Genomic DNA, 14,734 nt, shown 5'->3' on the forward strand with positions numbered 1-14,734 from the left:
GTGTTGAAGCAGCCATGTCAGGGAGACGCTGTGTGTTTCTAGGCGAAAGCAAAAGCACTTTATTTGGCCTTCTGAAAGTAGATGCATTTAGGAATCTTTAAGATCACTTACAGCAGAACAGCAATGCATTTTATGGTCGACCGTTTCGTGAACCTAGGAGAGGAGGTAATTCTGACTTTGCTATGACAATCTGGCGCTTCTGAATCAGCTACTGTTTTGTTATTAGTTTAAGTATTTGCTATTGACTGTTCAAATGCGGAGTGTTGGGTCGTTCTTGAACGATTCGTTCATTTTGAACGAATCTTTAATGTGACTCGGGAAGAATGAGTCGTCTCGTCCTATAGGTTCTGTACTGGAATTGGTCAAGTAGTTCACCTGTTTCGAGTCTTCGGGTTTTTCAAGTCGTTCATTCATCACGTGACAGCCCCATAAGTTTAACCTATGCAGTCTGAGCCAGAAAGAGTATTGATTAGTTCATCTCGAGTCTTCGGGTTTTTCCAAGTCGTTCGTTCATCACGTGACAGCCCCATACGCTTACCCTATGCAGTCTGAGCCGGAAAGAGACTTAATAATAATAACCAACTCTTTATTTCCTTTGTTACAACATTCAGTGTTATGGGAAATAACCATAATGACAGAAATTCACACATTTATAAACTGTAAGAAATCAAATTTATTATAATGGGGCTGTCACGTGATGAACGAACGCGTCAAACCCAAAGACTTGTCAGATAAGAGGTGAGGTGAGCTAATCAAAGACTGAAGACCCAAATCTTTTCGGTTTCTTATTGCAGTTTTGTACGAGCGCGAGAGAGAGAAAGAGAGGGAGAGAGAGAGAGAGACAGGGTCACATCACAGTAGAGTCAGCTGTCTTAACCGCTTCAAATCATGTGACTTTTTGAGTGGATGTGTGCTATTACTTGTTTAAGTGGTTAGTCTTACAATTTTTAAAAAAATTTACAACCAGGTGGACAATAAAAGAGACATAAAACTGCCATTTTGCTTGTAGCACTATGTACAATTTCTTCAGAAAATGTAAAAATCTAGATTCATTTCAGTAACCTTTATTTTTTATTTGTTCTAAAAAAAAGGTGAGTGGTTCTTGTCCATTCAAAACCAACTGCCACAATGATAGAATGTTGTTATATAGGTTGTTACGATGTTGCTAAATGGTTGCAAGGTTGTTCCTGGTGGTTTTACATGTTATGAGGTCTCTTTAGGTGATTGCCAACTGGGTCTGGTTTTCAATGCAAATCTGTGGAAGGTTTTCATCTGATTTGAGGTACCACTCACCCATAGCACAGATGGTGCCGGATAAGTTACTGAAGTTTAATATTTATGGTTCAGGGTGTGTTCAAATCCAGTATTGACAACAGTAATACTTATCTTAGCAAGTGCCACTAAATATGGTGTTATGTATGAGAATATAATATCCTCTTTTGTGTTGTTTCTCATGAAATGGATGAAAACACAGCTCAGGAACTCTATGTTCGTGACGTGGATTTGTTTCTTTTGTTTGTCATGCCATGTCTTTTAAGTTATTTTGCAACTTAAAATAATTAGGTTTCCCATCTGCGTTTCATTTATAAATACATGTGCCATTAGATAGATAGAAAATATGCAGAGTCTCGTGTTGATCTTCATTGCATAGAGAAAGAGAACGTTTCTACATAATCGACTGATAAACGTGTTGCTTGTGACTGTGCATTGGAGACGGAAACCTTTTGTGGTTTTCTTGCAAAGTTCTGACTGTTTAGACCAGTCTTAAGAAACAGAACACTATAGCAAAATTATGCAAATTATTGCCAAATAAATTTTATATCAATCTAAATAATTAATGTGACAACTTTAGCAGCCCTAAAACATGCACATAAAATAAATATATAATAGCAAATAGTGGGGGAAAAAAATATATATATATATATTGAAAAATATTTAAGAAAACTGAAATGTAAATAAAAAAAATATTCTCAATATGTAATGCTTCATGCAGTTTATTAAGAGTACTAAAGGCTGCTATTGCATTGAGGTTCTCAGGCTGTAGGCCGTTAGTAAACATACATATTTTGCAAATTCATTGTAATATATCATCCAAAGGACACATATGACCTGGGGCGGACACTGAACAGTTCAGATTTCTCATCCTAGTTCTGAAGAGGTCCGCCCTACCCTTTATAAAACACACTGGTCCACTCATTTGGAGGCTTGCTGCTTAGGGGACTTCCTACAAGTGTTGTTCAAGTCATTATGCTACATTAACATAGACATTTTTCTTTTCATTATGATATTACTTACTTTTTGGACATGTAAACATTTGGGCTTCATGACATGCTTTGAGTATGAGACAATTAAAGTATGAATGCAAACTTCCTAATACAAAGGAAATGAATGTATAAAATAGCACACATTTAGAAATGGTTAACAATTTGATTGAAAAATATATATTTTTGCTTTCACGTTTTAAAGATCTTAAAGATACACATACATTTTTATTGAGACAATTGTTATAGGTATTGCTGGAAAACAGTATATAAATGTGGCGAGATGAAAGCAGAGAGAAGAGAATGGCCTGTTGTCTCCGTTGATGACGTCAGAGCTCCATCTTCTTTCATCTGTGCCCTTTGATTGAAGACAAAAAGACGTGAGAACCGGACATTTGTGGGCAGTCCAACTTTGATCATATACACTGAAATGTATATGGCCTATACATCATTCATATCGCATCAAAGACAATATCCTGCAACATTCTCATAAATCTTTAGTCTTTTTTTTCACACCATCTCATCACTTGACCATGCTACTACACACACACATGCACATACATGTATGTGTGTGTGTGTGTGTGTGTGTGTCTCAAATTTAAAATCACCAATTAAATGTAGTATAATAAATGTAGGATTTTCTTTCAAATATAATTTGATTTTTTTTCAGGTGACATTCCGACAGACTTTATTTGTATTCCTAAATGTTTTAAGACAAGTAACAAGACACTTTATCATTTATCATATCTGAAGACGAGTTGACTGAGATGCGCATCTGGAGTCCCAAGAGTACAAGTGTCATATTTTATTGTCACAGGCTGTACAGCAATAAACATGTCCACATGTTGACATGATACGCTTTATCTTATGGTGGACACAAAGGCCTCCAGTTTCCAATGCCCTGGGTAAGTCTATCCCATGAGATTCTGCATCTGTGCGTGATGACACTAAATGTAAACAGTCATAATTTATGTACAATCACTTACAATACGGTTTTAGGCCACACTTCTTCGGCCTCGATAGATCACTGCAGATATACACAGAAAGAGTCATAAGGAACATGCTTAGGAGAACATGTCATTTTAATTGTTTTAAATGTGTATATTTAAAAAAAATATTCATATATAATTGTTATATTAATATATCATATGTAGCGGGTTCTAGATGAGTTTCAATTAGAATACACACCCATTCCCACGGTGTTTCCAGAACAGGAGACTGAAAAGACAATGAAACATGGAAATCAGTCCATATACAGTAAGCCTGTAGTCTCTAGTCCAAAAAAATTTTTTTTTAATGATATTTTGTCATTATACAAAATTTAAATATGATTTCTCTGGATGATAAGACAATATCATCTTGTACCTGAGTAGAGTTTTCTGGGGCAGTATGTGACCTTCGAACCCTCCTGTGTTAAGGGAGCGACCACGACGGTGTACACTTCCCCACACAGGATCTTGGAGATGACACATCCATTAGCCCCATGTGTCGTACTGCAGGTGTAGTTGGATCTGGTGCCATACAGGTCGGCTGTGTAGTTGTACAGGCCAGGAGAAGAGCACCAGTACACCCGAAGAGTGCTGTTATTCATCCTGTAGAGTCTCACGCTGGGTGGACAACACGCGCCTGAGAGAGGTTACAGATAAAGAAAATGAGATGGGACGATGAAAGGTTCAGAAATTAAGTGCACTTACTCATTCCAAGTCTCTGAACAAATTATTGCATAAATCATTTTTAAAACCATTCTTAAGTATGGCTGAATCTATGCAAGAATGGTTTTACAACTGATTTACACAGACATTTTGCTTGTTTCTTTATTTTCAAATGTCTTATTTTTCATTTGTCTTCATTCATTTTAAATATAATTTAAAATCATACATTAAATACACAAAATGTCACATTATCATATATTAGCTTTTTATTTTATGATTATTTTAAGGAAAGCCTTTACTTGACTGTTTAATTTTGTGTTTTGTTTTATTATTAATAATTTAACTTTTTTATTTGTAATTACTCTTTGTTATTTTTACTGTCATATCTTGTTTTTTGTCTTTTTGTTTCTTATGTAAAGTGCATTGAGAAGCTAACTTTACAATTAAATGTAGTATAATAAATGTAGGATTTTCTTTCAAATATAATTTGATTTTTTTTCAGGTGACATTCCGACAGACTTTATTTGTATTCCTAAATGTTTTAAGACAAGTAACAAGACACTTTATCATTTATCATATCTGAAGACGAGTTGACTGAGATGCGCATCTGGAGTCCCAAGAGTACAAGTGTCATATTTTATTGTCACAGGCTGTACAGCAATAAGCATGTCCACATGTTGACATGATACGCTTTATCTTATGGTGGACACAAAGGCCTCCAGTTTCCAATGCCCTGGGTAAGTCTGTCCCATGAGATTCTGCATCTGTGCGTGATGACACTAAATGTAAACAGTCATAATTTATGTACAATCACTTACAATACGGTTTTAGGCCACACTTCTTCGGCCTCGATAGATCACTGCAGATATACACAGAAAGAGTCATAAGGAACATGCTTAGGAGAACATGTCATTTTAATTGTTTTAAATGTGTATATTTAAAAAAAATATTCATATATAATTGTTATATTAATATATCATATGTAGCGGGTTCTAGATGAGTTTCAATTAGAATACACACCCATTCCCACGGTGTTTCCAGAACAGGAGACTGAAAAGACAATGAAACATGGAAATCAGTCCATATACAGTAAGCCTGTAGTCTCTAGTCCAAAAAAATTTTTTTTTAATGATATTTTGTCATTATACAAAATTTAAATATGATTTCTCTGGATGATAAGACAATATCATCTTGTACCTGAGTAGAGTTTTCTGGGGCAGTATGTGACCTTCGAACCCTCCTGTGTTAAGGGAGCGACCACGACGGTGTACACTTCCCCACACAGGATCTTGGAGATGACACATCCATTAGCCCCATGTGTCGTACTGCAGGTGTAGTTGGATCTGGTGCCATACAGGTCGGCTGTGTAGTTGTACAGGCCAGGAGAAGAGCACCAGTACACCCGAAGAGTGCTGTTATTCATCCTGTAGAGTCTCACGCTGGGTGGACAACACGCGCCTGAGAGAGGTTACAGATAAAGAAAATGAGATGGGACGATGAAAGGTTCAGAAATTAAGTGCACTTACTCATTCCAAGTCTCTGAACAAATTATTGCATAAATCATTTTTAAAACCATTCTTAAGTATGGCTGAATCTATGCAAGAATGGTTTTACAACTGATTTACACAGACATTTTGCTTGTTTCTTTATTTTCAAATGTCTTATTTTTCATTTGTCTTCATTCATTTTAAATATAATTTAAAATCATACATTAAATACACAAAATGTCACATTATCATATATTAGCTTTTTATTTTATGATTATTTTAAGGAAAGCCTTTACTTGACTGTTTAATTTTGTGTTTTGTTTTATTATTAATAATTTAACTTTTTTATTTGTAATTACTCTTTGTTATTTTTACTGTCATATCTTGTTTTTTGTCTTTTTGTTTCTTATGTAAAGTGCATTGAGAAGCTAACTTTAAAGGTACTATTTATAAAACAAGTATAAATAACATTCATATAAATATTAATATGTATTATTATTATTATTTTAAAGAAAGAGCACAAGCACCTTTTAAGAAAAGAAGTTTGTTGGGTTTTAAAATATAAATTGATAGAAAAAAAGAAAATCAGTTTGAATTAATAGCATCTAGAGTAAATGTCTATTAACCAGTCATGTGTTTGCATATGCTGAATCTGTAGTGATTCATTTTGTGTTTTGGTTTATTAATAATTTCCTTTTTTTACTTCTTTATATATATACTGTATATTTATAATTTTTTTTTCATATATGAATTTAGAAACTATCTTTTAAAGGTGCAATATATAAAAACAAAGATAGACAGATAGATAGAAAACTACTTTACTCACTAGCAGAGAAGCCATGGTAACTGCACTCTGATTTATGTCCAGTAATGCTGAAGGCCTCCAGCGACACATTGTAGCTGGTGCCACATGTGATGCATCCCAGCAGGCAGTGGGTGTCCATGGTGTGACATCTGGCGTGACCTCTGGGGGATGTCAAAGAAGGGACATAAGACCCTGCCCCTGTGGCAGTCGACCAGGTGATGTTCGTCATAGACTGGGTCACCTGTTCAACACTCAGAGTTTCTGGACAACAGGGTCCTGGAGAGAGAAAGGGGACATTTTTATATCGCTTTCAACCATTATTTATCTATCTATCCAGATGTTTTCCATCTTCATTACTGTACCTGTTTCCAAGGGAATGGAGTAGCTGGGAAGACTCTGTCCTGCTGTGGTTGAGGCGTAGGCGCTGACCTCATATGTGGATCCGCAGGACACTGATGTAACAGGAAGTGCTGCTGGATGAGCAGGTGAGCGTGTCGGTGAGACCCATGGCGATCACAGTGTAGTTAGCCTCAGCGTTTGTAGCCATCCAGAATACCTCCACTATGGAAGAGTTCACCTGAGTCACGTTGAGGATCACAGGGGCACAGGGAGCTGAGAGAAAAAGAAATAAGATAAATTTCATAAAAACTGATACCATGTTACAGTGATAAGATCACATACTATGACAATACTGTAATATTTTGAAATACACCATGGAAATGAAACGAATGTTATTAATAATTATTATAATTATTTTAGGAAAGACTTTACCGTTTTCATTTTGTGTTGTTTTATTAATAATTTCATAAATTTTTCCTACCCATGTTAATATTTTTTACTAATTATTATTATTATTATTTTTTTTTAATAATTTTTAAATATGCTTTATTACTTTAAGTCATTTCTTGTTTTTCTCTTTTTGTTTTTTTATGAAAAATGCGTTGAGAAGCTACCTTTTATATAAACATATTCATATTTATATAAATTTCATTAATGTTTTATTTCATATTAATCAAAATAATATATAATAATATTATTATAACTTTGGGTATTATGTAATTATAATATATGATAACAATTTTGATGATAATAATAATTATTGTTGTTGTTGTTGTTGTATTTGTTACTGTATTCACATGTTAGTCAAAGTACTTCAAAAATACCATGGTACTACTATGGTAAATGTACCACAAAACATGGTATTCCATGGTACACTAGTATCTTATGTTTTTTGTGTTATGTAAAGTGCACTGAGAAGCTACTTTTAAAGGTACTATGTAAAAGTATATTATTAATATTTATATAAATATGATCAATATTTATATAAATATCATTAATATTTATAATAATAATGTAATCATAATAATATTATTATAACAGTATTTTGGAAGTATTTTGAGTACCTTGTAAATACAATATTTGATAATAATAATATTAATAATAATTTGTGGGCTCATGTGCAAATGAGCATTTGTGTGTCTGTCCGGCGTGTATGTGCACTACAGGTGTTATTGCATCCTTGTGTCTCACTGCAGGGCCGCACCACCACGCTGTACAGGCTGTCGCAGGTGAGATCAGAGAGCGCACACACAGGAGCCGTGTCGTTGCAGTGGATCCATTCGCTTCCGTCTGCAGCGATCGTCTCATACAACTCAGCTCCTCGAACTGGAGACCACGAGATCTCTAAAGTCTCTGTGGAAATCAGGGACACGGACAAATCCTCTGGACAGCAGGGGACTGAGGACACAGAGAGAGATGCGTATCATATATCGTGTGCAAAATTGTTCAAATCACTTTGGACAGAACCATCTGTTAAATAAATAAATGTAAGTCTATGTGTATGAAATACAAACTTGTAGTATAGTTGACTGTTTGACCCGGTGGACTGGACCCTGCCAGGTTATAAGCGAATACTGTCAAGAGGTATGTGTATCCACATATGCACTGGAAGTAGCAGGTTGTGCCAGTGGTGTTGCAGTTTGCCTCTAAGCCGTCATCTCTCTTCACATAGGCGATATAGTAATCCACCCACTGAACCTCAGACCACGAGACAGAACAGTTCCCTGTAGTCGGCTCCTCAATCCACACCAGCTCAGGAGGACATGGGACTGAAAATGATTCAAAGAAGACAACAACCAACTGCACAACTCTTTATTAATGCATATGTGCGGTTTTATATGTGTGCGTGTGAGTAAAATCTACAGGTGAGAAGGTCCTGTGGAGCAGAAGGGTCACTGGGTCCGGCCTCGTTCTCCGCTGTGACGGTGATGGTGTGGTTCTGGCTGCAGCTGAGGGGACTGATTATGCAGTAGGCGTCTAAGGATGAGCTGCAGTTCTGGCCCATTGAGCTCACAGCAATGTATTCGTTGGCACCACGGACTGTCTGCCAATACACCGACAGTTCGATAGAGCGACTCAGCATCAACAGAACCTGCACAGGTCCCGGGACAGGAGGACCTGTAGAGGACAGTGGGACAGAGAGAAAGTGAAGGAAATTTGTGAATTTAAAGAGAATGGACCTTTTTCACATTTCAGGTTTCTTGGCAGCGGAAGTCGGCATAGTTGGGTAAACTTCTATAGCAGTGACTGGAAGAAAATATATTTTTTGCATTCCCATTGGCTCAAATAGCAAAAGTAAAACTCCACGATAGTGTTTTCATGACTTTCAAAAAGAGGAATAAAATAGAGAGAGACTGATAACGGCAGTCAGAAGAGAGAACAATGCCAAATTTACCATCACTCCCGGCATAGACGCTGTATTAGAAACATCCTCATATTAGCGTTAAGTAGTTTTTTTTTGTAATTTTATGCAAAGGTAATATAATACAAGTATAGTGTTTGTGATGAGTGGGGGCGGGGTCGAGAGCCGTGGGAACGGAGCGAGGCCGGTGGAGTAAATGATAATGAGCGACACCTGCGCCACTCACCATTCTCAAGTCCCACTGACTTCCATAGTTTGGACAAAAATACTCTGAAGGCAATGGGACACGAAACTGGTTACCAAAATTCTTCAAAATATCTTCTTTTGTGTTCCACAGAAAAAAGGAAGTCATACAGATTTGGAACGACATGAGGGTGAGAAAATGGTAACATAATTTTCATTTTGGGTGGACTATCTCTTTATGGTTTGATTCATAATCTGCATCAATTGCAGCACTGATTATCTAGTACACAGAGTCAGGCAAAACACTTCACAGAATGAGAGAATTTGTAATGCTGAACATGGCGGCCCCGCCTTTTTCGATTAAAAGAACCAAGTTGTTTATTGAGAAATGCATTGTGTGAACACATTCTGTTCAAAATACAATAAACGAGTAAGTCCTTACGTGTGATTTGGTAGATGGTGATGTAATCTCCTTGGTTACCATCAGGATCCCAGGCATTGCCCTTGATGCTGTAGGTGCTGCCAGACTGAAGGTCAGTGAAGGTCACGTTGGTCTGAGTCGTGTTTAGTCTGACCCACATATCTGAACCCACCATGGTCATGACCAGGCTGTATAGCACAGCATGGTCCACTGGATTCCACTCTATCACAATGGTGTCACTGCTGGGGGAGCTGGAAAACAGATCTGGGGCAACCAACACTGCAAAGAGAGATACAAATGTTTTTATTTTAATAACTTAGTTTTATTAGCATAATAAAAGACAGAAGTAAAAGAAAGAGTTGACAAAGCAGCAAGAGCATCACCACAGGCAAAGACTAAGCAATTACTGCCCCTAGTGGTGAGTTTCGATCATTACAACTGAAAAAAAATCCTGTCCAAATTAAATGGAAAGTCCATCCAAATATGAAAATTGTGTTATCATTTAGTCACCTTCATTTCATTGCAAACCTGTATGAGTTTGTTTCTTTTGTGGAACACAAAGGAAGATATTTTGAAGAATGTTGGTAACCAAACAATTCTGGGTCCTATTGACTCCCATAGTATTTTTTGTCCATACTATGGAAGTCAATGGGACTTGAAACCATTTGGTAGCATTCTTGAAAATGTCTTCTTTTGTGTTCCACAGAAGAAAGAAACTCATACAGGTTTGGAACGACATAAGAGTGAGTAAATAATGACAGAATTTCTATTTTTGGGTGGACTATCCCCTCAATAAACTATGTTATGGGGAAATGATTTATTGTGAGATGTGGCAGTGCTTATCTTTAGATATACTATGATTAGTTTTAAATTTAAAGTAGTATAAATGTCTGATAGGGACAGATGTAGGATCTGATGGATGGAAATAAGGTGCAGCGAGTCTGTTGAGTGAAATGAGATAAGTGTAATAAGTTATGTTATAAATGAAACTTCATGAAACCCGTCCCTTTATGTTACGTCAAAGCCATTCATTGGGGAGAGGCGACAGCCTAGTTCTCATGGCTTTATCTTTTCATTCAGTTTTGGGTATAGCTAAAGGTGCAGTTACTGTCAACAGTCGGTTGAGCCAGAGTTACTAACTCTGCATAATAGCTGGAGTAAACAATACTGTGTTATTGTTACAGATTTTAAATACCAGCTCGTTGTCAACCAAACAGGGAATAGTGCTCAAGTTTCCTTCTGTTCTATGGTGTGTGATCTTTAGTAAATGAGCTTTATATAAAAATGTCTGTCTTGGTTGGAAGGCTACAAGGTACACTTTTATTTGAGCTTTATAGTGTTATGCCGTGGATTTGAGGGCTACACTTTCCATAATCCATATTAAATCAGTAAAGTATTTTAAACAGTTTTTTGACTGATTAATAACCGCAGATTAGCACAATTGTTTTGAATGATATACGTATTGAACTAACAACTAAAACTAGTTTGATTTTATAAGTTTGAGTTGGCCACCATGCTAGTCTAGTTTGGTTTGATGATTTTATAGGGGGTTTGGGTTTGTTGTCTCCGTTGATCAGGCTGGCAGACCAGCTAGTTGGGCAGGTAACCAGCTGATTACGTTTTTTTTTTTCTGTCACAAACAGCAGGGATGTGACGGGTTTTTTTAAAAGAAGAAGAAGAAAGAAAAGTATAAAATAGCCAAAGTATTAATTGAAAGGCATTTTTAAATCAAGCAGAAGGTGTTTTATTGAAAGTCTGTAGTCAGTTTACCTGTCCTAGCATTCACGGGTAGGGAAGGCTGACTCCTTCCCCCAGTGTTGACGGACATCACGCTGAGTGTGAATTGGGTGTAAGGCAGCAGACCGACCACTGTCCCGGGGGAAGTGTTCACCAGGCTTTCAGAGAAGAACCCATCCTCGTTCTCTGCCCGGAGGACGTAGCTGGTGGCACCAGACACCACACCGAACTCCACTGTGATGCTGTCACTGTGTTTGGAGTAAGCCTGGTAAATGAGGGGAACCTCAGGAGCTGGTGGCACACAATACAAAAACATCATAATAATTATAATAATAATCAATGAAATTACAATACATAAATAACCAATAGCTAAATTTCTAGATTTTTTTTTAAATTAATTATTAATTTTGTAACAATGGTCGATGAAAGCGCTGTTTTTTTTTTAAATAATGATAATAATAATTAATAATTTACTTTGTATAAACAAACAAACACACACACAAATAAATGCATAAATAAATAGATTGTAAATGGCCTTTTGTAAAGGTTGTGGCTCAAAGTGTTTTTTACATTTGGGTTCCACAGTCTTGAATATAATGTTACATTACATCCTGTAGATAAATTAGTAAATCAAGACTGCAGTTCTATGATGTAAGGTACGTAATCAGTGATGGGGAAAGTTACTTTTAAAAGTAATGCATTACAATATTGCGTTACTTCATAAAAAAGTAACTAATTATGGTACTTAGTTACTTTTTATGGAAAGTAATGCGTTATGTTACTTTTGCGTTACTTTTTAAATCTGGACAGGGCTTGCTTGTTTGTTTTTAAAATAAAAAAATTATATTTTTAGCAAATATAAAAGCCTTTTCCCACCCAAAGTGAAATGAATAAGCCTCAGGCTGAAGGGAAAGTCAATTTACGTCCGTACAGTAGAATGCAGAAGAAGACATTTCAACACACTTCAGCAATAAAAAAACACACAAATGTTTGTCTAGAGCAATTGTGCTTATTAGTACGGTTGAACTGGATCATCGAAGGTCAGAAGCAAAGACATTGCTTAATAGAATGGGATTAAATACATAAAGGATATTTGTGTTGTTTAACATTTAATTATTGCAGGTTTGCGTTATATTCTGAGTTGCATTATTTTAATTCATTTTGAGGAATACTGAATCTATTTTTTTTTGTGAGCGAGTGAGATGAATTAATGCATATTCACATTTTTTTAGAACTACAATAACATCTGATTTCTCAACATGGGGAAAGGAGAGCTGTCAATCAATAAATTGGGGGAAAAAGTAACTTGGATATTCTCTTGTAAATTAAAAAGTAATGCGTTACTTTACTAGTTACTTGAAAAAAAGTAATCTGATTACGTAACTCGCGTTACTTGTAATGCGTTACCCCCAACACTGTAGTCGTTTAATTTGTTAATCGTTTATTTATTTAATAAATTAAAAAAAATTATATACATATGAATTAATCATATTTATTATATAATATCGGAACTATTCAACCATTAAATTACATTTTAAAAATCTAATAAAATTAATACTTTATTATTATTAGATTTACTTTAGTTCCTTTAAAATGATTGGATTGAACTTTTCTTTTATAATTAATCACGGCAGCTTGCCAGCTTGTCCAACGACACAAAAGTCAGTCTACTTGTCGTCTCCTCCGTTTCGGCGCTGCTGAGCACGTTCACCGCGTTGTCCATGGCTTCGACCCGCATCCGGTACACAGTGTTCGGGGACAACGAGTTAACGGAGCCCATCACCGTGCTGCCGCTGAACTGCGCGAAAACCGACGGCTCTGGGAGTTTTTCGGCGTGGCGGTGATTTTGTACGAGCTCGCGCCGGTATGTCCGCTCCAACGGACCGTCATACTTTTAGAGGTGACGGTGAACACGGATAATGTGATGTCTGCAGAGAGAGAGAAGCGGTTAGCATAATAATTATAATACTGTTAAAATTAATTGATAGGCTACTACAAGATGAAAACACAACCGGGTCATTCCTTAAAGTGGTCGCCTTGTCAATTTTGAGTTTTATATATATATACACACACACACACACACACACACAGCCTTTATGTTTTATACACACACTCATATATATATATATATATATGTTTTATACACACACACTCATATATATATATATATATATGTTTTATACACACACACTCATATATATATATATATAGTTGAACTGGATCATCGAAGGTCAGAAGCAAAGACATTGCTTAATAGAATGGGATTAAATACATAAAGGATATTTGTGTTGTTTAACATTTAATTATTGCAGGTTTGCGTTATATTCTGAGTTGCATTATTTTAATTCATTTTGAGGAATACTGAATCTATTTTTTTTTGTGAGCGAGTGAGATGAATTAATGCATATTCACATTTTTTTAGAACTACAATAACATCTGATTTCTCAACATGGGGAAAGGAGAGCTGTCAATCAATAAATTGGGGGAAAAAGTAACTTGGATATTCTCTTGTAAATTAAAAAGTAATGCGTTACTTTACTAGTTACTTGAAAAAAAGTAATCTGATTACGTAACTCGCGTTACTTGTAATGCGTTACCCCCAACACTGTAGTCGTTTAATTTGTTAATCGTTTATTTATTTAATAAATTAAAAAAAATTATATACATATGAATTAATCATATTTATTATATAATATCGGAACTATTCAACCATTAAATTACATTTTAAAAATCTAATAAAATTAATACTTTATTATTATTAGATTTACTTTAGTTCCTTTAAAATGATTGGATTTAACTTTTCTTTTATAATTAATCACGGCAGCTTGCCAGCTTGTCCAACGACACAAAAGTCAGTCTACTTGTCGTCTCCTCCGTTTCGGCGCTGCTGAGCACGTTCACCGCGTTGTCCATGGCTTCGACCCGCATCCGGTACACAGTGTTCGGTGACAACGAGTTAACGGAGCCCATCACCGTGCTGCCGCTGAACTGCGCGAAAACCGACGGCTCTGGGAGTTTTTCGGCGTGGCGGTGATTTTGTACGAGCTCGCGCCGGTATGTCCGCTCCAACGGACCGTCATACTTTTAGAGGTGACGGTGAACACGGATAATGTGATGTCTGCAGAGAGAGAGAAGCGGTTAGCATAATAATTATAATACTGTTAAAATTAATTGATAGGCTACTACAAGATGAAAACACAACCGGGTCATTCCTTAAAGTGGTCGCCTTGTCAATTTTGAGTTTTATATATATATACACACACACACACACACACACACAGCCTTTATGTTTTATACACACACTCATATATATATATATATATATGTTTTATACACACACACTCATATATATATATATATACACACACACACACACACACATATAGCCTATATGTTTTATACACACACACACACACACACACACACACACAGCCTTTATGTTTTATACACACACTCATATATATATATATATATGTTTTATACACAC

The 14,734-nt window shown here is 36.0% G+C and overlaps 2 protein-coding genes across 2 annotated transcripts; both read right to left on the minus strand.

Annotated features, from left to right (window-relative positions):
* Positions 1-1,978: 1,978 nt before the first annotated feature.
* On the minus strand, positions 1,979-3,861 carry LOC107568740 (fibronectin type III domain-containing protein 7-like). Its single transcript, XM_016254729.1, has 4 exons — positions 3,627-3,861; positions 3,450-3,479; positions 3,248-3,288; positions 1,979-2,619 (listed from the first exon to the last, which is right to left on the minus strand). Exons 1-3 carry the CDS (start codon positions 3,850-3,852, stop codon positions 3,257-3,259), a joined length of 288 nt encoding a protein of 95 aa, XP_016110215.1. The 5' UTR covers positions 3,853-3,861; the 3' UTR covers positions 1,979-2,619; positions 3,248-3,256.
* Positions 1,979-13,027, minus strand: LOC107568736 (fibronectin type III domain-containing protein 7-like). Its single transcript, XM_016254727.1, is given in 13 exon segments — positions 1,979-2,625; positions 4,732-4,772; positions 4,934-4,963; positions 5,111-5,371; positions 6,227-6,481; positions 6,568-6,662; positions 6,664-6,820; positions 7,688-7,942; positions 8,059-8,313; positions 8,408-8,662; positions 9,532-9,789; positions 11,281-11,538; positions 12,877-13,027. Coding segments are annotated over 12 exon segments (2,262 nt in total). The 3' UTR covers positions 1,979-2,625; positions 4,732-4,740.
* Positions 13,028-14,734: the final 1,707 nt, after the last annotated feature.

This window comes from Sinocyclocheilus grahami, unplaced genomic scaffold (genome assembly GCF_001515645.1).
Source record: "Sinocyclocheilus grahami isolate Dianchi unplaced genomic scaffold, SAMN03320097.WGS_v1.1 scaffold1277.1, whole genome shotgun sequence".
In the NCBI taxonomy this organism is placed as follows: Eukaryota; Metazoa; Chordata; class Actinopteri; order Cypriniformes; family Cyprinidae; genus Sinocyclocheilus; species Sinocyclocheilus grahami.